The sequence below is a fragment of the Neoarius graeffei genome, chromosome 20 (assembly GCF_027579695.1).
Source record: "Neoarius graeffei isolate fNeoGra1 chromosome 20, fNeoGra1.pri, whole genome shotgun sequence".
In the NCBI taxonomy this organism is placed as follows: Eukaryota; Metazoa; Chordata; class Actinopteri; order Siluriformes; family Ariidae; genus Neoarius; species Neoarius graeffei.
This window is the reverse complement of record NC_083588.1, coordinates 58,951,836-58,979,677: the sequence shown is the minus strand read 5'-3', so window position 1 is coordinate 58,979,677 and position 27,842 is coordinate 58,951,836. Positions and strand designations below refer to the sequence as shown.

Genomic DNA, 27,842 nt, shown 5'->3' with positions numbered 1-27,842 from the left:
ATAATTCAACAAAATAAGCATCCAGCTAATGCATATCATTTAATGACCTTGAGGTAATTATCGATTGGTATAGAATAGTACCTTTTTGGGAGCGAACCGCACATCAGGATCTTGGTATTGGGTCTTGTAAATGATGTTGATTCCATTGATGAAGACGTTCTCCAAGCAGCCACGAAAGTTGACCCTACCCGGGAGGTGAGGTGAGTCTTTCTCAATTACACCACCTACATATATCTGAAGACAATATGGATAATAAATGAATTTAGTTAAAGTTCCAGTGACATTTTAACAAAACATCCCAGGTGTTATTGTTTCACCTGAAATTTCCATCCCACACCACCAGAGATCTCCATTATAAGGATATTAGAACACTTCTGGTTCATCTGAATTCTGACCTGATACTACTTTATTACTTGCTCATTTACTCCCAGTTTTTATGAACTCATTGCGAAGCCTTGGCTTCTTTCCGATTGTATTTCTGAACCTTTAAGACAACAACTTCCATTGTCGTTTTCAAAGAGTCAAGTTAAATGGCAGTTTTTTGGACTGGAGAATTTTTAAAAGTGGGGTGCCTCGGGGTAGCCTGTTGGGTCCTCCTTTTTTTCAATATCTTTATTAATGATTTTAACTTTTTTGCGATAATTCATCCCAAAAACGTTATGCTGATTTTACTACTCTTTACTCCACTGATTCATCTCTCGATCTGTTGGAAACCAAGATCTCATTTCAATCTCTATCTATCTATCTATCTATCTATCTATCTATCTATCTATCTATCTATCTATCAAAGACAAAGGCTATCACCATTAGTAATAGCGATACCATCCCTATTTTCACTCTGAAGAACAAGGCTTTACTTTAATTATCCAGGTGCCTGGGTTTTTTGGAAGAAGCCGACTGGCAGTGAAGTTCAAGTTCCGCTCTTGGGACTACACAGGATTGCTGCTGTTCACCAGGTTTGCCAATGATCTAGGTTCTCTGAAGCTTGGATTGAGTGAGGGTCAAGTAAACAGAAAGACAGTTTGGAACTACTTGGCATTACTACTGACAATACCTTGTCTATGAGTCTTCATATTAAGAACACACTTAACAAAGTATACGCAAAACTTTCAGCCATCAAATGAATAAAAAATGTGATCTCCAACAACACCGCTGTGAAGCTATATCAGGCTTTCATCTTACCGCATTTTGAATACTGTAGTCCATTATTAACGGGTATTACTAATGGTCTCCGTGATAAACTTGAGAAAGCCAATTGTTTTGGTCTTGCATCTATTTTCAAACTACCTTGTGATTTGTTCGTATAAAGATGCTTTAGACATGGTGAATCTACAGACATTTGTACATCAACGGTCAAGCCAGTCCTTGTCCTTGGCTTATCAAGCCTTAGTCTCTACCTGTGGTCCGAACTACATAAAGGAACATTTTCAAATACAACAAAGCCATTATAATTTAAGAGGGAGTAACCTCAGACGAGCACAACCAACATCGAACAGCAAATGGACTCGCAGATCATTTACCTATCTGGTGACTCGTTTGTGTATGTGGAACAATCTCCCTACAGAACCGAGACATCTTGATTCTCTAATCAAGGTTAAAAGTGTCATAAAGAAAATGAATCATACTAGTGGCACGTTGTGCAAATGTAATATTTGTGATCATTATGAGGTAAACTGCATTCTCAATTTAATGACATTTTAATTTTTTGATTTTTAATTTTAAAGGTAGACTGCCCTTTAGATTTTTCAAGCCTAGGTCATAAAAAGAATTTTAACCTCTAATCAAGGTTAAAAGTGTCATAAAGAAAATGAATCATACTAGTGGCACGTTGTGCAAATGTAATATTTGTGATCATTATGAGGTAAACTGCATTCTCAATTTAATGACATTTTAATTTTTTGATTTTTAATTTTAAAGGTAGACTGCCCTTTAGATTTTTCAAGCCTAGGTCATAAAAAGAATTTTCCCCGACACCCAATTATTTTTGTTTAGTGGACCGAAAGCTACTGAATTTGAATCACAGACTTCCAATTTTATTATTTTTTTCTAATAGAATAATTATTGAATTTAGCACCATGTGGCCCTAAATTCCCCGTTATTTTTTCCTGCTTCACCATGACCCAATACAAAATACTATGTCATGCATCACATGGTGGGCTTTCCCCCTTAGCGCAAGGCATTGTGGGATACAAATTCAAAACAGGAGAGAAAAATGGAGGACGTGAGTGTGCGAATGAAACATGAAAGACCGATTACAGTAACAGAAAGCAAGAAGAAAATATATGTTACGAAGGAAAGGAAACGCAGGACCAAACTAATAAATATCGGCGCTCAGCGAGCACCTTGGTGTGATCAGCTGTTTGTTTAGCGACAGAATGATGGAACTGTCAGTGCACACTCAAAGGTAAACCTGCACATGCGCACACACATGGACTTCCTCTGTCTGCGTGACTGCGCGAAGCGAGCGATTTCATGCACATTATTTGCTTTAATCCCCTCAAATAACTTCCCAGCCACAGAATGACCTGATATTTTGTGAGATATTACAGAAATAAACATCTATCACAGTGACCACATTTCAGACGGAACTAAATTTCACCAATTTTATGAAATTAAAGGCCGTCTAGCTTTAATATTATGTCTTACATAAGACCTTCTTGATGTGTGTGTATATATATATATATACACACACACAGGTGGAAGGCCATTGGGACTTGGGTACTTCTATTCCATACTGGTTGCAGATGTTCCTGTATACTATCCCAGTCACTTGGTTGTGCCTCTCCATGTACGCTGGTCCAGCTAGCATCTTACATCCTGCTACTATGTGCTGGACTGTTTCAGAGGCTTCTTTGCACAGTCTGCATCTTGGGTCTGATCTACTCTGGTAGATCCTGGCCTCTATGGCTCTTGTGCTTATGGCCTGTTCTTGTGCTGCCATGATTAGTGCCTCTGTGCTGTCTGTCAGTCCTGCATTATCCAGCCACTGGTAGGATTTCTTGATATCAGCCACTTCCTCTATCTGACGGTGGTACATGCCATGTAGGGGTTTGTCTCTCCAGGTTGTCTGTTCCTCCTCCTCCTCCTCTGCACTCTCATCAGGGTTCTGCTGCCTGAGACATTCACTTAGCAGTTCATCCTTTGGGGCCATCTTTCTGATGTATTCTCGGATTTTCGATGTTTCATCCTGGACCGTGGTCTTGACGCTCACTAGCCCTCGGCCTCCCTCTTTCCGCTTAGTGTATAGTCTCAGGGTGCTGGACTTGGGGTGGAACCCATGCATGGTGAGGAGCTTTCTAGTCTTGATATCTGTGGCTTCTATCTCCTCCTTTGGCCAGTTTATGATACCAGCGGGGTATCTGATGACTGGTAGTGCGTACATGTTGATGGCTCGGACCTTGTTCTTACCATTCAGCTGACTTTTCAGGACCTGCCTTACTCTCTGGAGGTATTTGGCTGTGGTTGACTTCCTTGTGGCCTCTTCATGGTTTCCATTAGCCTGTGGAATGCCAAGGTACTTGTAGCTGTCTTGGATATCACCTACGTGGAAGGTGGCTGAGAACAACAGGGCCAAGGTTCTGTGGGACTTCAGCTTCCAGACTGACAAACAGATCCTGGCTAACCAACCAGACATAGTGGTGGTGGACAAAGAGCAGAAGAGGGTGGTGGTGATAGATGTGGCGATCCCAGCTGACGCCAACATCAAGAAGAAGGAACATGAGAAACTTGAGAAGTATCAAGGGTTGAAAGAGCAGCTGAAACGGATGTGGAAGGTCAAGGGTTGCATGGTCCCCGTGGTAGTGGGGGCACTTGGGGCAGTAACCCCCAAACTGGGAGAGTCGCTTCAGCAAATCCCAGGAACAACATCTGAAGCCTCAGTCCAGAAGAGTGCAGTACTAGGAACATCGAAGATACTGCGCAGAACCCTCAAACTCCCAGGCCTCTGGTAGAGGACCCGAGCTTGAGGATGACATGGATACCACCATGTCATATATATATATATATATATATATATATATATATATATATATATATATGATTTTGATATTCACCTATTATAGTAGTTTAATGTTTGTTTTTTTAATATTTTTAATTTAGATATTTTTAGTTTGAATGTATCTGTTATGAGTCTTTGACTCATTGAACATATCAAAGATAAATAAAGCTATGATTGATTGATTGATTGATTGATTGATTGATTGATTGATTTTATATCTCATGTTTGTTTTTTCTGGTTTCTGATACCATACTTCTGGTTTGTTTACTTATTGATACTCTTTGTCTATCCATCTTCTTTTGATTTCTGATTATTTGCTCATTTTGGGCTTACAAAGGGCTATATAAATAAAATTTGATTGATTGATTGATTGATTGATTGATTGATTGATTGATTGATTGATTGATTGATTGATTGATTGATTGATTGACCCTTTCACTTGCCTGTAAGACTATGGTTGTATTGTAACTTTATTCCAAATGAAATGAATGAAATTTTAAGGTGTCTGAGACTTTAACCTTGCAACTTCTTAAACCTCTCCCACCAGTTTCCCCAAACAAACCTATAATCTTAATTCAATTAAAATTACTATAGAATCAATTTTCCATTTTGTAGGTGACTCACCTGGTTGTCCAGATCAAGGTAAGTAAACTCGCCATTGAGGAGAACTGTCTCTTTCTGGCTGTCTAGTGTGAAGTTGAGTTCTCGGCCATAGCGTTTGATGGTGACATAGTGCCAGTGCTGTGTGTCTAGTAGATTCCCCAGCCTCACCGTGGTCATGCCGTCCACGTTATGCACTGTACTGCTTCCTGTAAAATCAAACGGTGGAATCATCAACACAATGGATTTCTTTTCCTCAAAACACATATTATAGCTGTAGCCTTGGATCTTTCTTTACCCAGGCTCATATGCAGGTAGAGTCGTCCAGTCTTCAGCTCTAGCAGGACAGAGTCTCCCTGGATGCCCTCGCTATACAACAGCACACCATCTTTCTCAAGCGTCTTAAAGTTCAAAGCATAGTGGTCCTGCAAGGTTCTTAGACTCCCACCGGGTAATGAGTATGCCACCATGTCATCCCCCTCAAAATGCATCACATATGAATCTAGAGGTCAAGGGATCAGAGATTAAAGGTGAGAAAGGCAATAAGGTAATTTAAGAAAATGTAAAATATGGAAATGTCTGGTTTTTATGCTTTGACGATGGAAACTGCCATTGAATTGAAATCAAATGTATCTGAATCTACATTTGAATCACCAAACGCCATCTTATATACGTAGACATGTAGCTTTCTTTACCATAGGGACAGCCATAGACCTCGAGTCGCACACCAATCTTTCCACCGTTTTCCGTGTTCCAGCCCATAGGCAGGAGGCGCAGATGTTTAGCAGTAAAGGCATAGTGAAAGACATTCCTCTTCACCTGGTAGTAGTTCCAATTTCCAGGCAAAGTCTGAGAGAGAGGAAGAAAGACCACTTTGATCTAAATAACAAACATGGTTAACAAATCTATAATGTCAGAACAATGCAGTCATTTGTTTGATGTACTTGGACTCCATTAAAACCCAACCCTAAAAAGACTAAGAATGGTCTGCAGAGCAGAGCCAGGTCCAAATGAGCTAAATATTGACCCTTACCCTAATCCCAACCTGTATCTCCGCACTTCTAGCCACATCTCCTTCCTTTTAATAACCTTTCTATTTGAAACAAACCCTACTGGCAATTTAATGCCCACTCATGTAAAGGTCTCCAGTAGGAATACCACTATAGAGTAGATACACTGTATAACCAAACGTTTGTGGACACATGACCATCACACTCATGTGCTTGTTGAAGATCCCATTCCAGATTTAGTTCCCCTTTTTATCACAATCCAAATTCCAAAAAAAGTTGGGCTGCTGCGTAAACTGTAAATAAAAACAGAATGTGATAATTTGCAAATCGTGGAAACCTGATATTTCATTGAAAATAGTACAAAGAAAACATATCGAATGTTGAAACTAGAAATTTTATAATTTTTTGAAAAATATCTGCTCCTTTGGAATTTGATGTCAGCAACATGTTTCAGAAAAGTTGGGACGGGGCAATAAAAGACTGGAAAAGTAGTGTAATGTAAAAAAAAAAAACTAATTTGGTTAATTGGCAACAGGTCAGTAACATGATTGGGTATAAAAAGAGCATCCCAGAGAGGCGGAGTCTCTCAAAAGAAAAGATAGGGAGGGGTTCACTGCTCTGTGAAAGACTGTGTGGGCAAACAGTGCAACAATTTTAAGAATAACGTTCCCCAATGTAAAATTCCAAAGAATTTGGGATCACATCATCTATGGTCCATAATGTCATTAAAAGATTCAGAGAATCTGGGGAAATCTCTGTATGCAAGAGACAAGGCTGAAAACTGACACTGGATGCCTGTGATCTTCAGGCCCCCAGGAGACACTGCATTAAAATCAGACACGTGTCTGTAGTGGAAATCACTGTATGGGCTCAGGAACACTTCAGAAAACCATCATCTGTGAAAACATTTCATTACTGCATCCACAAATGCAAGTTAAAAACAGACATAAACAATATCAAGAAACACCGCCGCCTTCTCTGGGCCCGAGCTCTTTTATGATGGACTGAGGTGAAGTGGAAAACTGTCCCGAGGTCTGACGAATCAAAAGTAGAAATTCTTTTTAGAAATCATGGACACCATGTCCTCCAGGCTAAAGAGGAGAGGGACCATCTGGCTTGTTATCAGTGCACAGTTCAAAAGCCAGCATCTGTGATGGTATGAGGGTGCATTAGTGCACATGACATGGGTAGCCTGTACATCTGGGAAGGCATCATTAATGCTGAATGATAAATACACGTTTCAGAGCAATATGCTGCCATCCAGACAAAATCTTTTCAGGAAAGGCCTTCCTTCTTTCAGCAAGACAATGCCAAACCGCTTTCCGCACATATTAAAACTGCACAGCTCTGTAGTAAGAGTCCAGGTGCTAAACTGGCCTGCCTGCAATCCAGACCTGTCTCCCATTTTTAAAATATTTGGTGCATTATAAAGCGCAAAATATGACAAAGGAGACCCCAAACTGTTGAGCACCTGAAACTGTACATCAGGCAAGAATGGGACAAGATTTCTCTTTCAAAACTACAGCAGTTGGTCTCCTCAGTTCCCAAACATTTACAGAGTATTGTTAAAAATAGAGGTGATGCAACACAGTGGTAAACACGCCCCTGTCCCAACTTTTTTGAAACGTGTTGCTGACCTCAAATTCAAAATGAGCATATATTTTTCAAAAAACAATAAAATTTCTCAGTATTGACATTTGATATGTTGTCTTTGTCCTATTTTCAACGAAATCTAGGGTTTCTGTGATTTGCACATCTTCACATTCTGTTTTTATTTATGTTTTACACAGTGTCCCAACTTTTTTGGAATTGGGGTTGTATAATAACCTCCACTGTTCTGGGAAGGCTTTCCACTAGATTTTGGAGCATGGGTGTGAGGATTTGTCTTCATTCAGCATTAGTGAGATCAGGCACTGATGTCGAGCGAGGAGGCCTGGGGTGCAGTAAATGTCTTAAGACTTATCTTAAGAGTAAATGTCTAAAAGCTCCTATTTGTTTGTAAGGAAAACCTCCAGGTACACTGTTCATCTGAGAACCATGAAAGAGGATAGAAAGATCCTGGCAAAAAGTATGGAATCACCAGTCTTGAATGAGCACTCATTCACACGTTTTATTCTGTAGAACAAACTCGGATCACAAACATGATACAATAATAAAGTCATTCCAAAGTGCACCTTCTTGGCCTTCAGAAACACTAAAAGAAATGAAGAAAAAGCATTGTGGAAGTCAGTAAATGTTACTTTTATAGACCAAGCACAGGGAAAAAAATATGGAATCACTCAATTCTGAGGAAAAAAATATGGAATCATGAAAAACAGACAAACAAAAGAACATTCAAAACACATCACTGGTACTTAGTTGCACCACCTCTGGCTTTTATAACGGCTTGCAGTCTCTTAGGCATGGACTTGATGAGTGATAAACAGTATTCTTCATCAATCTGGTGCCAACTCTCTTTGATTGCAGTTGCCAGATAAGCTTTGCAGGCCGGAGCCTTGTCGTGGACCATTTTTTTTCAATTTCCACCACAAGTTTTCTATTGGGTTGAGATCTGGACTATTTGCAGGCCATGACATTGACTGGATGTGTCTTTCACCAAGGAATGCTTTCACAGTTTTTGCTCTATGGCACGATGCATTGTCATCTTGGAAAATTATTTCATCATCCCCAAACATCTTTTCAATTGAAAGGATAAGAAAACTGTCCAAAATGTCAATGTAAACCTGTGCATTTATTGAAGAAGTAACCACAGCCATCTCCCCAGTGCCTTTGCCTGACATGCAGCCCCATATCATCAAGGATTGTGGAAATTTGGATGTTTTCTTCAGGCAGTCCTCTTCATAAATCTCATTGGAACGGCACCAAACAAAAGTTCCAGCATCATCACCTTGTCCAATGCAGATTTGTGATTCATCACTGAAGATAACTTTCATCCAGTCATCCACAGTCCATGATTGCTTCTCCTTAGCCCATTGTAGTCTTGTTCTTTTCTGTTTAGGTGTCAATGATGGTTTTCTTTTAGCTTTCCTATATGAAAATCCCATTTCCTTTTGGCGATTTCTCACGGTTCGGTCACATACTTGTACATTGACTCCAGCTTCCTCCCATTTATGCTTCATTTGTTTTGTTGTACTTTTTCGGTTTTCAAGACATATGGCCTTAAGTTTTTTGTCTTGACGCTTTGATGTCTTCCTTGGTCTACCAGTACGCTTGGCTTTAAAAACCTTCCCATGCTGTTTGTACTTGGTCCATCCCTTAGCAAAAAGAAGTTTATTCAAGTGTACTATGAGTATACTTATTTTTTACTAAAACTGCAGAAGTATACTTGAAGTTGACTTTTTATAAACTATATTTTATATACTTAAGAATAGTATAGTGAAGTATACTTGGCTTATACTGAAAAGTATAAATAAAAGTCTAAGACTAAGTACATTAATACTAAGACATACTTTAATACTAAAACATATACTTTAGTATACTTTTCACGTTTTTCTGCCACAAAGTACTAATACTTAGTATATCTTGCTCCAAGTGCATAATAAGGTCAAGTCATTGACTCATGCTTAACATTTAATTTATATATTAATATAATATAATGCTGGAGTTTAAAACTTTACAGTATATAGTATGTGTGCTCAATTGCATTATCTTTATGTACCTTAAAATCATACACAAAAACAGAAAAACTTTTGACTTGACTTTATTGATCAATTTCTCCAGTAAGGAAGGACTTGATTTCATAGGTCTTTATTTTTGAAATGTTTGAAAATATATCAAACTTGTTTTCAACATTCTGTCTTGTGATTTTGTAAATGCATCACACTCTTGTGTACATACAGTATGAGTAAACTTTAAGAATACATTAAGGAGTATATTTCCAGTATATAAATAGTAAGCTACAAGTAATATGCCAAGCAAACTTAAAGTATAACAAGTAAACTAGTGAAATAACCAACGTTTATAACAGTATACTTAAAGTATACAATAATAAACTAAAAATAGGGACTTGAAGTATGTAACTAAGGGGTGTTGTAGCTCAGTCAACTAAAGTGCCATACCATAAATCTGGGGACCTGGGTTCGATTCCAACCCAAGGTAATTTCCTGATCCCTCTCCTGCTCATTTCCTGTCTCTACACTGTCCTATCCATTAAAGGTGAAAAAAGCCCAAAAAAAGAAGTATATCGATAAGTGTACTTGTGGTATACTTTAAGCATGCAAGAGGGATATACCAAGTACATTGATAGTATATAGATGAGTGTACTTGTTGTATACTTTAAAGTGTACTTTTGCAAACTTAAAATGAACTTTAAAGTATACTTTTATAAACTTGAAATGTTCCAATTTAGTCCGAAAAAGTATTAAATTTGTATACTTTCTAGTACACTAAAAGTACATGGTCTGTAGTATACTTGCTATACTTATACTGAAGCATACTTAATAAAATGAACTTTAAGTATACTACTTTTTGCTAAGGGATATCTTAGATACAGCTGACTGTGAACAGCCCACATCTTTGGCAACCATGCGTGAAGAGTTACCTTCTTTAAGAAGTTTGACAATCCTCTCTTTTGTTTCAAGAGACATCTCTCTTGTTGGAGCCATGATTCTTGCCAATCCACTTGGTCCAGCAGCCCTCCAAGGTGTGATAACTGCGCTGTTTCTAACTGCAGACTAACGAGCAGATCTAATCTGAGGCAGGTGTCAATTTAGGGAAAGGAAATTGACTGGGTGAGTCCTTATTTTCTACCTGAAAATTGAGTGATTCCATATTTTTTTCCTCAGAATTGAGTGATTCCATATTTTTTTCCCTGTGCTTGGTCTATAAAAGTAACATTTGCTGACTATCACAATGTATTTTCTTCGTTTATTTTAGTGTTTCTGAAGGCCAAGAAGTTGCACTTTGGAATGACTTTGTTATTGCATCATGTTTGTGATCTGAGTTTGTTCTACAGAATAAAATGTCTGAATGAGTGCTCATCCAAGACTGGTGATTCCATACTTTTTGCCAGGGGTAACATCAAGGCTCTAGCTCTGTTACACACAAAAATAATTAAACATTAACACATGCTGGCTTTACCATGTTGCCTCCTTTCATGACATAAGGGGTCCATGCATCAAATCGGTCCCCATAGAGGAGCGTATACTTCGTCACCCAGTCATAGGAGTTGAAGGTACCCTGTGTGGCAATTGCGACAATGCGATACTTTCGACCCAGATTGATCTGCAGCCACGGCTGTGTGTCTCCAGGGGCCGGAGACCAGCCACTGCTCCCTATACACACATCAAGGTTATTTTTATCCTCCCATTTTTATTTTCAGGTTACACATTTTATTGGCAAGATGTGCAGGCACTTAACATAATTAGCCTCTGATCTGGCAACTTACCATGAAGTTTGGCAAAATAAGCAGAGTAGAGGAAATTGTATCTGGAGGAGGCCCAGAAGGAGGAAGCATAGAGTGGTGAGATAATCGGATCTAAACATGGTCCTGGAGAGGGAGAGAGGGAGAGAGAGAGAGTCATCATTTACAATAGATTGAGACATTAGCATGATATTAGACATAAAATTCTGGATTCTCCATTTCATGAAAAAAAAGTTGATAACATCCCTGAAGGGCAGCACAGTGGTGTAGTGGTTAGCGCTGTCGCCTCACAGCAAGAAGGTCCGGGTTCGAGCCCCGTGGCCGGCGAGGGCCTTTCTGTGTGGAGTTTGCATGTTCTCCCCGTGTCCGTGTGGGTTTCCTCCGGGTGCTCCGGTTTCCCCCACAGTCCAAAGACATGCAGGTTAGGTTAACTGGTGACTCTAAATTGACCGTAGGTGTGAATGTGAGTGTGAATGGTTGTCTGTGTCTATGTGTCAGCCCTGTGATGACCTGGCGACTTGTCCAGGGTGTACCCCGCCTTTCGCCCGTAGTCAGCTGGGATAGGCTCCCGCTTGCCTGCGACCCTGTAGAACAGGATAAAGCGGCTAGAGATAATGAGATGAGATGAACATCCCTGAAGTTCCTCAAGGAACAGAGAACCAATTTAAAACTGTGTTAAAGTTCAGCGGCTGCAGGATAAATAAGGTGTTGAAAAGAAATTGATAAATATGCATCAGTATTGTGCAGAGGTGAAGACATGAAGATACGGAGATGAGAAAGAGAGAGAGAGAAAGAGAAGAGACTAGAGACACACGAGACTCTCGTGTCAAGTAAGACTAGAGATGCACAAGAGAGAGAGAGAGAGAGACAGAAAGACACGAGAGAGAAAAGAGAGAGAGAAAAATGCAGGCATGTAGTACCTGCTACCTGGTAGCCACAAGATAAATCATCATTAGTCACCTATGTGTCCACTAATTAAGCTTTTCAGTCTTTAGGAATAAGAATAGTTGGCATTCTAATCCGCATGAACACATAAGTGTGTTCTATATTACACAAATTATATTTTCAACTTCCTGCTCAATCATACTGGACCTGATTGAAATAAAATGTGAATTAAACAGGAAATGATTGGATAACTACACTGTAAAAAATGTAACTTGCAAAATTGTTGAGTGAAAAAAGGATTCTAAGTTGAATGAACACATTTCCCTTCTAATTGTTCAAGTAACTAAAAAAAAATAGTTGAGACGCCTTTCCTTCGCCACAAGTTCATAGGAATTGGAAAATTACACAAGTTAATCAAAAGAATTTTAATTTTGAACCGGTTCACTACTTTGACAACACGTGCCCAATCAGCGGGAAAACACTGGAAGTGACGTCATCTGAGTGAAATATTGGGGATTATTATACATACAGGACACGTTTTCGATGGAATAAAAACATGTATTCTATCAGTTTCTAGCGGGTTTCATTCATTTGGTTCGTTAGCATGCAATATTGTTAGCATATCGCTTATCCTACATGTATTACATCACTCTACCCAATGGAGAATGAGCGTTGAATATGGTTTACAATATTGCATGGTTGTCAAGACAACATGATGCCACACACTGGAGATGTAAAACTTCCGCGCTAGCGAGCAACTGTGACAATTTGTAAACAAACACGGCCGCCAGGTTTGCTTCGTTAGATATGGAAGGTTTTGAGAGAATTTTGAAAGAGAAAGACGTTTTGAACACCCGAAAGGAATGTGTATGAATAATAATAACAACATTGGCTGGCTTTTTTTTTCATGGTATATCAGATATATTCCATTCAGCTAGAACCCATCTTCGACTCATTCAGTATCATGCTAGCCCATGCTACAGGTACCAGGTACTACATGGCATGCCTGCATTTCTCTTTCTCTTGTGTGTGTCTCTCTCTCTTTTGTGCACGTCTCTCCCTTGCTCTCTCTCTCTCTCTCTCTCTCTCTCTCTCTCTCTCTCGTGTGTGTGTGTGTCTCTCTCTCGTGTATCTCTCTCTCTCATGTACTGTATGTCTTGTCTCTCTCTGTCTGCAAATTAAGTTAAGTGAACTTATATATTCAAGTGCTGATTGACGCCCCTTAACCAATGCCACTGCGCATGCGCACTTCACAAGTCCGAAAGTTTCAACGGTCGGGTGGAGTGAGAAGTCCATGGAAACTGACACGAGATGTTGTATACGAGTCTAGACTAAGCTTTCCTCAACAGACGCCAGGGAATTCCCTCCTTGTATGTCGGTATTTGTTTCTGTTTGTGTAATAATAAGCAAAGTGAAGTAGAACTTAAGTGTTGAGAGGTTTGTGTTGACTAAAAATGTAATGCACACTAAATCATTGTAAAAAAATATATATATAGTCAAGCCAACTTAAAAATGTAACGCAACCTGCTGCCAAAGGATTTTGAGTAAACTCAACTTGGAACCATGATGTGCCAACTTGCTCTTCTAAGTTAATTGGCATTATTATTTCAATTTATTTCAACTAAACAATTTGTTGGACTGAACTTCTAAAGGGGCGGCACGGTGGTGTAGTGGTTAGCGCTGTCACCTCACAGCAAGAAGGTCCGGGTTTGAGCCCCGTGGCCGGCGAGGGCCTTTCTGTGCGGAGTTTACATGTTCTCCCCGTGTCCACGTGGGTTTCCTCCGGGTGCTCCGGTTTCCCCCACAGTCCAAAGACATGCAGGTTAAGTTAACTGGTGACTCTAAATTGACCGTAGGTGTGAATGTGAGTGTGAATGGTTGTCTGTGTCTGTGTCAGCCCTGTGATGACCTGGCGACTTGTCCAGGGTGTACCCCGCCTTTTGCCTGTAGTCAGCTGGGATAGGCTCCAGCTTGCCTGCGACCCTGTAGAACAGGATAAAGCGGCTAGAGATAATGAGATGAACTTCTAAAGGCAAGTCAAGTCAACTCAACATAAAATACTCTTCTATGTGAACTTAAAAGAACATTGTGGGGCGTCGTGGCTCAGGTGGATAAGGCGCCATACCATGGACCCGGGTTCAATTCCGACCTGAGGTCATTTCCCGATCCTTCCCCGTCTCTCTCCTGCTCATTTCCTGTCTCTACACTGTCCTATCCAATAAAGGTGGAAAAAGCCCAAAAAAATCTTAAAAAAAAAAGAAGAATTTAGGAAAACTTAATGTTTTTTGTGCAACTTGCTTTCCCAAGTTAATTGGAATGATTATTTCAATTTATTTCAACATCACAATTTGAATGCACTGAACTTGCTAAATAAAGTAAGGTCAACATAAAATACTCATCTGTGTCGACTTAAAAGAGCAAGTCAGCACAACTATTTGGCCCGGAGTTGAGTTTACTCAAAATCCTTTGGCAGCAGGTTGCGTTACATTTTTAAGTTGGCTTGACTAATTTTTTTTACAGTGTATGTGAATAGGAGAGATGCATAAATAGATGCCTAGCTGGATGAATGATGGGTTAGTTATTGGATGGATTGGCAAATGGATGGATGCGTGGATGGATAAAGTAAATAGACAAATGGATGGATGGGTAAGCAGATATGTGTAGACATAGATGGAGACAAATGAGTATGGCTAGCTTAACCAATGGATGGGCATAGAGGATACAAGTAATAGTTTATGTTTTTACAACCACATGCACCTTATTATCTCGATCACCTATAATTATTTATTTATATTGCTCCTGCTCAATTGCACTCTGTAAACATGGGTAAATGTGCAATTATCATGCCTAATTGTGCAATACATTCACTTATTACTGTGCAATAACCCGCTGTATCATAGGACACAGCCTAGATACATAGAACTACTTTTTATTTATTTTTTTAAAGCTGTTCTTGTATAGATATGTTTATCTTTTTTTCATTGACTATCTATCTTATATAGATTCGTTATCTTTTTTACTTGAATGTTTATCTTGTACAGATCTGGACAACCCCCCCACCCCCCCACCCCAATAGTAAGTGTTTTTATGAATACACCGACTGGATTGCGTGCTTCAATTTCCCTGTACTGTACGGTGCAATGACAATAAATGAATCCTGAATCTTAATCAAGTGGATGAGACACGGATGGATGGATGGATGGATGGATGGATGGATGGATGGATGGATGGATGGATGGATGGATGGCAAAGTGGCTACACTTCCCAATAACTTGTCCTTGCATACAATTGTGTGAACTGATGATCTTAGAATCTGCAGTTGTTTATAAATGGCTCCAAGAGGCATTCCTGAGTTGCATAAATTTATAGCCCCTTTTACACCATCTGTTCAAGGTGGGAACTTTGCACCTTTTTTTCCTGCCTCACCTTTCTGTGTAAAAGTTCCAAATATGGAATGGGGGGGTCATTTTCTTTTGTCTCTGAGCCAGAACAGTTGATAGAATTGACCTCTGTGTAAAAGGTACAGTCGGAATTGTGGAACTGGGATGTGACATTCTTGACATTGTCATTCTTCTTTCTGAGACCAGCTCGAATTCAAATGTCTCCATTTATGGTGTCGGAGGTCCACATGCCTTTCTGCTTCAAATTGCTTCCTATTTCTCTTCAATTTCTCCTATAGCATATTTCTGATTGCAGAAACATAATGCTCAGCAACTCTGCTTGCATTTGAAGAGTGGTATATGTGCACAGCTAGCAAAAGCACCTTGACACTCAGTTCACCTGACATTATTGTTGTGAAAGCAATGCCAGGATGCTCGGGGTAGTCATGTTTCCGCTGCGTAGTGTGTTATACGTCACCCTAGACACCAACACTCCACTGTGCCTCTGGTCCATCATGCCTCCGGTTCCAGAACAACAGCATGCTGTGTAAAAACACACACTGGTGTGGCTTTATGCCAGCTTTTTATTTATTTATTTTTTCTGGTTCAGTGTAAACAACCAAACCCAGCATGATGAGGGGTCTTCTTAACGGCAATATTGCGGAATGTCTGTGTAAAAGGGACTTATGATCCTTGTTTTCAGATCTGCAACAAGCTCCATGGTCTTTCCCATTGTATTGTGTGTTGGTCGATCCAATGAGTGTTATCAAACAAATAGGAAGTAAAAAGATCTCGTGCTTGGCAAGTTAAAAGATGTTTTGGAGCTTTCAGCACCACTGAATTAATAATCTAAGTGGGTGTATGTAAATTTTTGACCCTGTGAATATAATTTTGGCTGATTTAATTTCAGAAAATGCAAAATAAATTAAAACTTGTGCATTAAATTCTTGGGATTTTTTTTCTGTTAAAGATGTATGTTGTACAGTCATTCTGCCACAGAAAAAGAACAGATCAATGAAATAATTGAAAGACCGAGATTGTCATGACATTCATGTCCGTGTATGTAAACCTCTGACTGCAACTGTATGTAGACATGCAAAGATGGAAAGGTGGATGGATGGATGGATGGATGGATGGATGGATGGATGGATGGATGGATGGATGGAGATGAAACAGACGAATGGATGGATGGGGTAACAGATATACTGTATGTAAACATAAATGGACAGGTAGATAAAGGAGAATGGATGGACCAATTAACAGACAGAAAGAAACAGGTATTGAAATGGATGAGACACATGGATGGATGGCTATTTGGACAGAGAAAGAAAAAGAAAGAGAAAGTCAACTAGATGATGGATGGATGGATGGATGGATGGATGGATGGATGGATGGATGGAAATGTACTATATATAGTTAAGTGGACAGATAAATTTAGCAGATGTATAAATGCATGGATAGATGGATAGACAGGAGATAGATGGATACATAAGTAGATGGTAGAGTGATGGATGAATTTACAACAATTCAATCTATTTTATTACAATCATTCAAATCATTTTCCAAAGCCAGCTAAGGCTTAATCCAGTACAAACAGGAATATACATTATATAGAGGCTGTGACACGGTTGCACAAACATATGACATTTATCTTCAAGTGGTGAACATATTCATGAGTGACCAAAGCAAATGAGTGAAAATATTTTCAACACAAGATAAACTTTATATATTTGTGCCACCGTGTAATGTTCTTTATATTATACTAGCAGGTTACCTGGCGTTGCCCGGGTTTTGCAAAATCCTGGGTTGCCCCCAGACTTCCATGTCAAATTTGGTGAAGATCCGTCAAGAAATGGTTATGTTAACCCAAGACAAACAAAAATCCAAACATTCACCACCCAGGGGCCCACCGGGGACCCCCTGGGGCCCAAATATGGAATTTCTGAGTTCTGCCAAATTGTGGTCATCTCCTGTACCTACGTGCCAAGTCTAGTGAAGATCTGTCAAGAGTTTGTGTTGATAAATGTAACGTGAAAGGCATTGAGGGAGGGGGTGGGTGAATGTTGTCCCCCCCTGGGGCCCATACATGAATTTTGTTTATATCTGCAAAATTCCAGGTCATCCCCGGACCTACTTGCCAAATTTGGTGAAAATCTGTTGAGAAATGGCGATGTTAGCTCAAGACAAACAAACAAACAAACTTTGCTGCTTATTACGGTATATAGATGGACACATACATACACACACACACACACACACCAAAAAATACACAAGTTAATCAAAAGAATTTTAATTTTGAACTGGTTCACCATTTTGACAACACGTGCCCAATCAGCGGGAAAACACTGGAAGTGATGTCATCTGAGTGAAAGACTGGGGATTATTATACATACAGGACACGTTTTCGATGGAATAAAAACATGTATTCTATCAGTTTCTAGCAGGTTTCATTCATTTGGTTCGTTAGCATGCAATATTGTTAGCATATCGCTTATCCTACATGTATTACATCACTCTACCCAATGGAGAATGAGCGTTGAATATGGTTTACAATATTGCATGGTTGTCAAGACAACATGATGTCACACACTGGAGATGTAAAACTTCCGCGCTAGCGAGCAACTGTGACAATTTGTAAACAAACATGGCCGCCAGGTTTGCTTCGTTAGATATGGAAGGTTTTGAGAGAATTTTGAAAGAGAAAGACGTTTTGAACACCCGAAAGGAATGTGTATGAATAATAATAACAACATTGGCTGGCTTTTTTTTTCATGGTATATCAGATATATTCCATTCAGCTAGAACCCATCTTCGACTCATTCAGTATCATGCTAGCCCATGCTACAGGTACCAGGTACTACATGACATGCCTGCATTTCTCTTTCTTTTGTGTGTGTGTGTCTCTCTCTCGCACACGTCTCTCTCTTGCTCTCTCTCTCGTCTCTCTCTCTCTCTCTCGTGTGTCTTTCTCATGTGTGTCTCATGTCTCTCTCTCGTGTGTCTCTCTCGTGTGTGCCTCATGTCTCTCTCTTGTCTCTCTCCTCTCTCGTGTGTATCTATCTCTCTCATGTACTGTATGTCTTGTCTCTCTCTCTCTGTGTCTCTCATGTGTCTCTAGCCTCTTCTCCTGTCTCTCTCTTTTCTCTCTCATCTCGCTTGTGTGTCTCTAGTCTCTCTCGTGTGTCTCTCTCTCGTGTGTGTCTCATGTGTGTGTCTCTCTCATGTCTCTCTCTCCTTTCTCTCTCTCTGTCTCTCGCGTGTCTCTAGTCTCTTTTGTGTGTCTCTAGTCTCTCTCATGTCTCTCTCTCTTGCTCGTGTGTCTCTAGTCTCTTCTCTCTTGTGTCTCCCTCTCTTCTCTCTTCTCTCTCTCTCATCTCTTTGTCTTCATGTCTTCATCTCGAATGGAATATATCTGATAGACCACTCAACACCAGCCAATATTATTTAAATATGTCACTCAGATCTGCGATGAATTTCGTATGAAAAATGTGAGTTTTTCACCACAAGAAAATAAACTTCATATCTTCAAGCCAATGTGTGATGTTCATTTTATTATATCGACACATTCACAAACAAAAAGTACTCAAATTTATCAAAACAATTCATCGAGTTCCTCACGACTGACATATAGAGATTTAAGTCATGGTTTTGGTTCTCCATGTCCCGGATGGAGCTCGTATGGAAACTATGTGTGGTATATTTCCCAGTAACACACTTGTGTCTATAGAATATACTCAGCAAAAATAAAAACTTGACACTCATTATTTTTCAAATAGTGTTTAGAAACTTTTCTTGAAAGAGTTCTTGTTGTGATTATGGTTAAATGCATTGTCAAGGGCGTTACGTCACACATTCATTCTACTGGTCGGGCCTACGTAGCACGTGCGAGAGCACTGCACGCTAAAATCACGTTTCCACGTGACACAAGTGACGTGACCTATTGATACACGTGCAACTGATCTCACGGTAGCAGAGTAGAGTGTCATCTCAGAAAAACAAGATTTTATGGTTAATTATTCGTTAATTTGCAATGCCACGACTGTCAAACATTCAGCGTGAACGTGCCATTGGCATGCTGAATACGGGAACATCCGTCACTGACATTGCGAGGGTTATGGGATGCAGTCGACAGACCATCCATAATCTCCAGACACGTCTCTATCAAACTGGCACCACAGCCGACCGTAAGGAACCCTCCACAGAACTTGCAGGAGCTTGGTGCCATGTTGGTACAAATATGGCGGCGCATTCCCCAAGCTGTGTTCAGACGCATCATCCAATCCATGAGGAGACGTTGTATCGCAGTTGTGAACACCCATGGAGGACACACCCGATATTGACATGATTTCATTAAGTTGTGACTCACAGTTTTTGATCATGGACATTGTCGTCGCATTTCCGGTGGAACCGATTCCATGACAAACATGATCTGTATGCTATAGCATCTTTAATGACAAGATAATTCAATACAATCGTTATTTCAAACCTATTTTCCAAAATGTTCAAATTATTGACTTTGAAACGAGTGTAAAGTTTTTATTTTTGTTGAGTATATAAAGTTAAACATCACCACTTAAATGTTATCAAGCAATTGGATGGCTATGGTTTTCTCCTTTTGTGGCACTGCTCCGATGGAGATGAACACCATCTGCTTCTGTTCCCTGTTCTAGTTCTGTCTCCACCCCATCTTGTTATTGGTTTGTGACCCTATTGTGTTCACCTGTTCTGTGTTAGTCCTTGGTTAGCTTCTACTGTATATGCGTGCTCTGTTGTGTCAACATATAGTGGTGAAGTATTATCATACTTTCATTCAGCATACTCATCTCATCTCATTATCTCTAGCCGCTTTATCGTTCTACAGGGTCGCAGGCAAGCTGGAGCCTATCCCAGCTGACTACGGGCGAAAGGCGGGGTACACCCTGGACAAGTCGCCAGGTCATCACAGGGCTGACACATAGACACAGACAACCATTCACACTCACATTCACACCTACGCTCAATTTAGAGTCACCAGTTAACCTAACCTGCATGTCTTTGGACTGTGGGGGAAACCGGAGCACCCGGAGAAAACCCACGCGGACACGGGGAGAACATGCAAACTCCGCACAGAAAGGCCCTCGCCGGCCACGGGGCTCGAACCCGGACCTTCTTGCTGTGAGGCGACAGCGCTAACCACTACACCACCGTGCCGCCATTCAGCATACTGTATTGTCATTAAGTTCTAGCCTTGTTCCCACATTTGTTCTGGTTTTTAGGCTTCCCTTTTTTCAGTATCCTTATTTGATATGTTATTTGGATAAAATAAATAAAGCACATAAAGAGTTAATACAGGTGTCCGACCACACCTTCTACTCAGTGCTTGTTACTACATGGATGTATCACTGTTTGGCAAATGCATTTTTTTTCTTTTCTTATTTTTTTTAGCCCCTGCTACTGATTCACCATGGCAGACAGGCCAAGACAAATTATCTCCATATCATTGTCTGTACATAATTTCCAAACTGTTGTCTTGCTCATTATTTAACCGTGAGGATTAATTTTAGTGCCACTGGCAGAAGGTTTTTGTGCACAAAAGGCTTTTGTACAAAAAAAATAATAGGATGTTAGAACATGTGGTGCTAAAGCTGCCTGAGCTACACTGCTGACTGAAAGCTAATGCCCTTACAGTACTTTTACAGAACAGTAATGGAGGAAGATCAATCCAGACACAAGGTGACACTCCCTCTTTAGTATTGAATCTGTGTGTGATGAAATGCTGCTATTACCACATCAAGTAAACGGCCTACTTTTTGTCATAACATGGGTTGAAATGAATCTAACTACTACCACAAATCATTCCTCACCTCTCACAGGAATCTCTGTAGCTCTGTCTAAGGCAGTCAAATTCCCATTCTCGTTTTCATCCATCTGCATTAAGGACCATAATGTGAACGCCCAAAATCTCTGCCCTTGTCTGTATTACAGTACAGGAGTATGTGTTTGCAATCATTCAAGAGCGTCGTCTTTGCTTTTTTTCTTTGCCATAGCATCACTTCCTCACTTATATAAATCCCTGTTTCAATTAGAAGCAGCCACAATTCAGCCTAATCTAAACAGAAGAGGCTGATAAACTCAACCCTCATCTCCATCACTCCACAGCACTTGTTTATTACTGCATGCATAAACAGTAGCTCATTATCTCATCACCGTTTAGCAGCCCTTACTCTCAATATGGCAGAGAATTTAAATAAAAAGATAAAAAGAGACCAGTTGACTGAAGAAGACAGAGGAATGGATGCAATGAATAGATAGGTGGAAGAAGGCTTAAGGTGCTGGATGGATGGATGGATGGATGGATGGATGGATGGATGGATGGATGGATGGATGGATGGATGGATGAGTTCTGGGTTAGTAGATGGGTAAGAAACAATACATAGATAAATTGATTGGTGAATGAATGGGTTGACAGACCAAATGTAAATCAAGAGGGAATAAGTAGTCAAAGTAATGGATGGATGGATGGATGGATGGATGGATGGATGGATGGATGAGTTCTGGGTTAGTAGATGGGTAAGAAACAATACATAGATAAATTGATTGGTGAATGAATGGGTTGACAGACCAAATGTAAATCAAGAGGGAATAAGTAGTCAAAGTAATGGATGGATGGATGGATGGATGGATGGATGGATGGATGGATGGATGGATGGATGGATGGATGGATGATAAAGGAACTGCTAGTGATGGCTGATTAGACGGGTGGATGTGTGCTGGATGATGGAACACATGGATATGGATTAAGGATGGATGGATGGTAAAAATTTGTGGAAATGGTGTTGACTCTCTAGGTTGGTGGATGGGTGTTAGACAGTGGAATGCATAGATATGGATTAATGATGGATGGATAATGATTCATGGATTTATGAAAGTCCAATAGACTGATAAACTGATTTGATGAAAGAATTAATTGATAGTAATCATTTGACCCTAAGTAGTTAAATGAATGGATGGATGAATGGATGGAAGGCCTTATATACAGAAAATGTACAGTCAACACTGTTAGAGATAGATAAATGGTTAGACAGATGAATAGATGGAGGAATTTATATATGGAGACATACAGTATATAGACAAGCATGGATGGATGGATGGATGGATGGATGGATGGATGTAGAAACTGAGAAAACCTGATGGATAAGATATTGAGATATGGATTTATGAGAATCCAATAGACTGATAAACTGATTAATGAAAGAATGAATTGGCAGTAATCAATTGACCCTAAGTAGATGGATGGATGGATGGATGGATGGATGGATGGATGGATGGATGGATGGATGGATGGATGGATGGATGGATGGTAGTAAAGGAATTGTTTGCTATGGCTGACTAGATAGGTGGATGTGTGCTGGATAATGGGATACATGGATATGGATTGAGGATAAATGGATGGATGGATGGATGGATGGATGGATGGATGGTGAAAATTTGTAGAAATGGTGTTGACTTTAGGTTGGTGGATGGGTGTTGGATGGTGGAATGCATGGATATGGATTAATGATGGATGGGTGGGTGGATGGATGGATGTAGAAACTGAGAAAACCTGGTGGGTAAGATATTGAGTCATGGGTTTATGAGACTCCAATAGACTGATAAACTGATTGATGAAAGAATGAATTGACAGTAATCAATTGATCCTCAGTGGATGGATGGATGGATGGATGGATGGATCCTTATATACAGGAAATATACAGTCAACACAAATGGAGACAGAAATGATGACGCAGGCAAATGGGTAGATGAGTCTGGATGGTTGGATAAATGGATGGATGGGGGATGATAGATGGATGTATGTATAGGAAGGCAATATATAGATAAATGGTTAGACAAATTAATTGATGGAGGAACTTATATATGGAGACATGTAGTATATAGACAGGTAAGTAAATGTGGCTATATGGATGGATGGATGGATGGATGGATGGATGGATGGATGTTTGGTAAATGAATTGGTAGAAGAGGGATGGCTGAAATTGGTGGTTCATTAGTAGGAACCTGAGTTTATATGACTGCATTGATGGATGGGTTGTGGATGAGTGGCTGGATAGATGGATGGAGCCAATTTATAGATAAACCGATTGATTGATTGATTGATTGATTGATTGATTGATTGATTGATTGATTGATGTATCAATAGACCAACTGTAAATAAAAAGGGAATAAGTAGCCAAATGCATTAATGATAGATGGATGGATGGATGGATGGATGGATGGATGGATGGTACCATAGGCGCCAACTTCATGTCAACATTGGGGGGGTCAGAATTATGTTCTTGCACCGTGACGTCATGACGTCGGCAGTGTATGTAGTTGAATATCAAAGACTCAGTTGTAAGTCATTTTCATTCATTACTATTCACCATTGCAAGTGGGAAGCGCCCATTTTAACGATAACTTATTATGATGCATTAAAAAATCTCACGACTTTAAACATTGTATGAAACACAATTTATTCAATAAACAAATTTAGTTTCATGCAATTTTCTTTGAGATGAATTCGGCAGGGCGGCACGGTGGTGTAGTGGTTAGCGCTGTCGCCTCACAGCAAGAAGGTCCTGGGTTCGAGCCCCGGGGCCGGCGAGGGCCTTTCTGTGTGGAGTTTGCATGTTCTCCCCGTGTCCGCGTGGGTTTCCTCCGGGTGCTCCGGTTTCCCCCACAGTCCAAAGACATGCAGGTTAGGTTAACTGGTGACTCTAAATTGACCGTAGGTGTGAATGTGAGTGTGAATGGTTGTCTGTGTCTATGTGTCAGCCCTGTGATGACCTGGCGACTTGTCCAGGGTGTACCCCGCCTTTCGCCCGTAGTCAGCTGGGATAGGCTCCAGCTTGCCTGCGACCCTGTAGAAGGATAAAGCGGCTAGAGATAATGAGATGAGATGAGATGAATTCGGCAGACAACTGTACATGAATGTAGTTTCTGTTAAGAGTTAATGGATATGACAAAGTTAATTTTAATCTTACTTACAAACTTTAACAACACATCTCTTTCATGGCGACGGAAATTAACAAGTAGGCAGTGAGAAAATCATATTCATGAACATGAGAAAATCATATTCACCCTAATAGCCCATCAGCCCTAAAACTTCGCAAAAACATCACTCCTTCTGTCACAAGCGCTGAACTCATTGGTAATTTTTTTCAAATCAATGTGGTCTGTATGTTCCTTGTGTGTGTAAAGAACAGCCAAGTAATTCAGTCTCGGAGCAGTCATGGTGCTCCGCAGGTAGGTCTTAAGTCTGCGCAAAGCACTAAAGGACGTGTAAATTTTGCGGAGTGCAACCTGTCAATCACTCACTGCCAACCATTGGAATATTGCAAGTGGAAAAGGGGGCGGGTCATGTCCGATCATAACATTTTAGGTGACGTTTCTATAGATTACTTATTTTGCATTCAAAGCTAGGCTATTATTTGTTTAGGTGGTTTCAATCGTCAGTTAACATGAGTTCATCTGTACTGTTTACTACTTTTTTCATTATTGGGGTGTTTTTGCCCCCCCAACTTTATCTTTGGGGGGTCAAAAAGGTCCGTGCCCCCCGCAGATGGCGCCAGTGGATGGTACCATCATGACTATACCTTCAGTGATGTACATTTCAGTCTCATTTTAATAGTATAACAATGAGAGATGCCTGAGTGCTTAGTGTTTGACCTTCAGCAGCAGTATGAGAGGACAGCACCGGTGTGTGTGTATGTGTGTGTGCGTGTGTGTGTGTGTGGTGTGTGTGTTCCTTTGCCGCTGAATCACAGCTGGTCCATAGTAACCAATTCTTCATGCTGTTGATTCAGTGTTGTATTAAAACGAATCGATTATATCCGGCTAGTCAGTCTACAGGAGTCATCTTAGTATCATTAATTAAACCTGAAAAATGGAAGAATTCTTGAGACCTCTAACTCTGTGAAGATTAATATGCAATCTTTTATTCCAAGCAGCTTACAAATAAGGCAGAATCATTTCTCAGGTCTTTCTCCAGGGCCCAACTGCCTCTTTGGCAGTGCATGGATTTTAATTTACAACCTTTCAGTGACTCGCCATCATGGTTGAAAATTTACAGACGATTTCAGGAGTGTTCGAACTCACTAGTTCCAATGGTCTGAAATTAGACCAAGCAGATCCCATATAATTTTTGTTTTGGTATAATACTATTTTATACTACAGTGCTGTTGAATTCTTGGTTCTGATTGGTCAGAATGTGATCATTTTCTATAACAGCAGATTTGATAGTATTTCCAGCTGCAAGCCAAATCACAGGTTTATGTTACTGCATGTTAATGTTTCCAACCTAACACATGATCATTTCTATAGAAGCAACTTATACAGTGGGTTTAAAAATGTGTAATTGTTGATATGGTGATGTTTTTCTATGATGTTTAACATTTAAGGAAGGAGTCTCCAGTGTCAGGTCTTTGTAGTTTTTGGATGGATAGGTGGTATATTAAAAATGCACACTCAGAATACGGTACAGGTGTAACATAATCTCTGCATGAGCAATTATGTATTTTACACACACACACACTGCATACTAAAAGAGAGACCCACCACTTTCTCCTTTTCTCTTTCACTCTTAGTTCACAGAAGGGCGTCGGCTTTCTTTCAGCTTCTAAAATTATTCGCCCTCCCTCCCTGCCTCTCCGACTTATCTCTTTCCTCCCCTGTAAGTGTGTGTGTGTGTGTGTGTGTGTGTGTGTGTGTGTGTGTGTGTGTGTGTGTGTGTGTCCTTCCTTCATGCTTTCTTCGGCTCTCACAGTCAAAGCCAAGGGGATAGGATAACAGCCAGCGTGAAGGAGAATCCTGTATCCCACACTGTGCTGACGGAGCATGTGCAAGTTCACACGTACACACAAACACACACACACACACACACACACAATCATCCACACGGCTCCAGGCTGACGCAGCACTTTTGCTCTGAGTGTGTGTCTGCATACCACATTAGCTGCCTCACATGAACCCACAACAGTCCTTTAGATGAGTGTGCTTATCCCTGGAGAATATCTGTGGTACTGGACATACTTTCCTTCGATATGGTCACATGGATGAGCGTGATTTTAGCAGGTGCTTCAGGATTTGTTGCAGATTTTTCTGGTGCATGATCATGCATTGATCAGAAGTGCATCAGCTAGAAGGAAACATATAGGAAGGGGTGTGTGTGTGCGTGTGTGTGTGTGTGTGTGTGTGTGTGTGTGTGTGTGTGTGTGTGTGTGTGTGTGTGAGCAAGAGAGAAGAATAGCACTTTTTTTAGCACACAGGTGCACTCTCTTTTCTCACATACTCCATAATTCATTGATTCATATTGTCACGCCCTGCCTAGGACTCTCTCTCTCTCACACACACACACACACACACACACACACACACACACACACACACACACATGTGCACACACATCCCTAATTCCCACCACAGCTACCAGCTCTCTTCCCTCTGATAGAGCGTGTAATAGATGCAGCTCTGTTACCCAACAAACACATCAACAGTCTGTTTCTGTTTCTAGAACATTCAAATGTCTCTTTTCATTCTGGTCATTTTTTTTTTAAAAACCTTTCAAGTTAAACCTTTGAGAGTATTAACTATAACTGGTGAAACTATCACCTAAAACCCAAAAAGCATTAACTGTGATGACATTCAATACTAAGTACACTGTAGGGCCAAAAGTTTGTGGACACCTGATCATCACATCCATCCATCCATCCATCTATCCATCCATCCATTATCTGTAGCCACTTATCCTGTTCTACAGGGTCACAGGCAAGCTAGAGCCTCTCCCAGCTGACTATGGGTGAGAGGCGGGGTATACGACAAGTCGCCAGGTTATCGCAGGGCTGACAGATCATCACATCCATATGTAGTGGTTTTTTTTTTTTTAACATTTCAAGATTTAGCTCCAGTTTAACCTCCACTTTTCTGGGAAAGCTTCCCACTAGATTTTGGGGTGTGGCTGTGGGGATTTGTGTTCCTTCAGCTAGTTAAAGTGAAAGGAAATTGTAATGCTCCAGCAAGCAAAGACATCCTAGGCAATTTTGTCCTTCCAACTTTGTGTCAACAGTGTGGGAAAGAACCACATATGGGTGTGATGGTCAGATGTCCACATACTTTTGCCCATATAGCGTCTGTTATATGTAAGAGATAGGACCTCCAAACCCAACGTTATTATCTTGCTTGTAGAACAACTACTTGAGAACATTTACAAATTCATAAATTAGGATATGATTGTTGTCGTTGTTGTGTATGTATCGAGTTTATTTTGTTCTGTTCTGGGCTATATTTCACCATGATCTGATTCAGCCTGTGGTAGTCAATGCATGGCCTGAGGCCCCTTCCTTTCTTCTCCATGGAAAAGAAACCAGCAGATACAGGTGACATGGCAGAATGGATGTACCTTTGTTGTAGAGCCTCCTATACATAAACCTCCATAGCCTTCTGTTCAGAGATGGAAAGTGGGTAGACCCTGCAGTGAGGAGGCCTGGTGCCAAGAAGGAGCTATATGGCACTGTTGTAGGGACAAAGAGGAGGGAGTCCACTGGCTTTACCCTTGCTGAACACCTCCATGTGTGCCCAATAACATTTGGGAATGT

General features: G+C 40.4%; 1 protein-coding gene across 1 annotated transcript in view; it reads right to left on the bottom strand.

Moving 5' to 3' along the window:
* cntnap1 (contactin associated protein 1) overlaps positions 1–27,842 on the bottom strand; it is a 67,441-nt gene that overhangs the window by 29,497 nt on the left and 10,102 nt on the right. Inside the window, exons 3-8 of the mRNA XM_060902431.1 lie at positions 10,994–11,095; positions 10,687–10,880; positions 5,293–5,446; positions 4,896–5,099; positions 4,622–4,806; positions 82–234 (exon numbers count right to left, since the gene is read on the bottom strand). Coding sequence (XP_060758414.1) covers positions 82–234; positions 4,622–4,806; positions 4,896–5,099; positions 5,293–5,446; positions 10,687–10,880; positions 10,994–11,095 — 992 coding nt within the window. The remainder of the gene's footprint in view (positions 1–81; positions 235–4,621; positions 4,807–4,895; positions 5,100–5,292; positions 5,447–10,686; positions 10,881–10,993; positions 11,096–27,842) is intronic.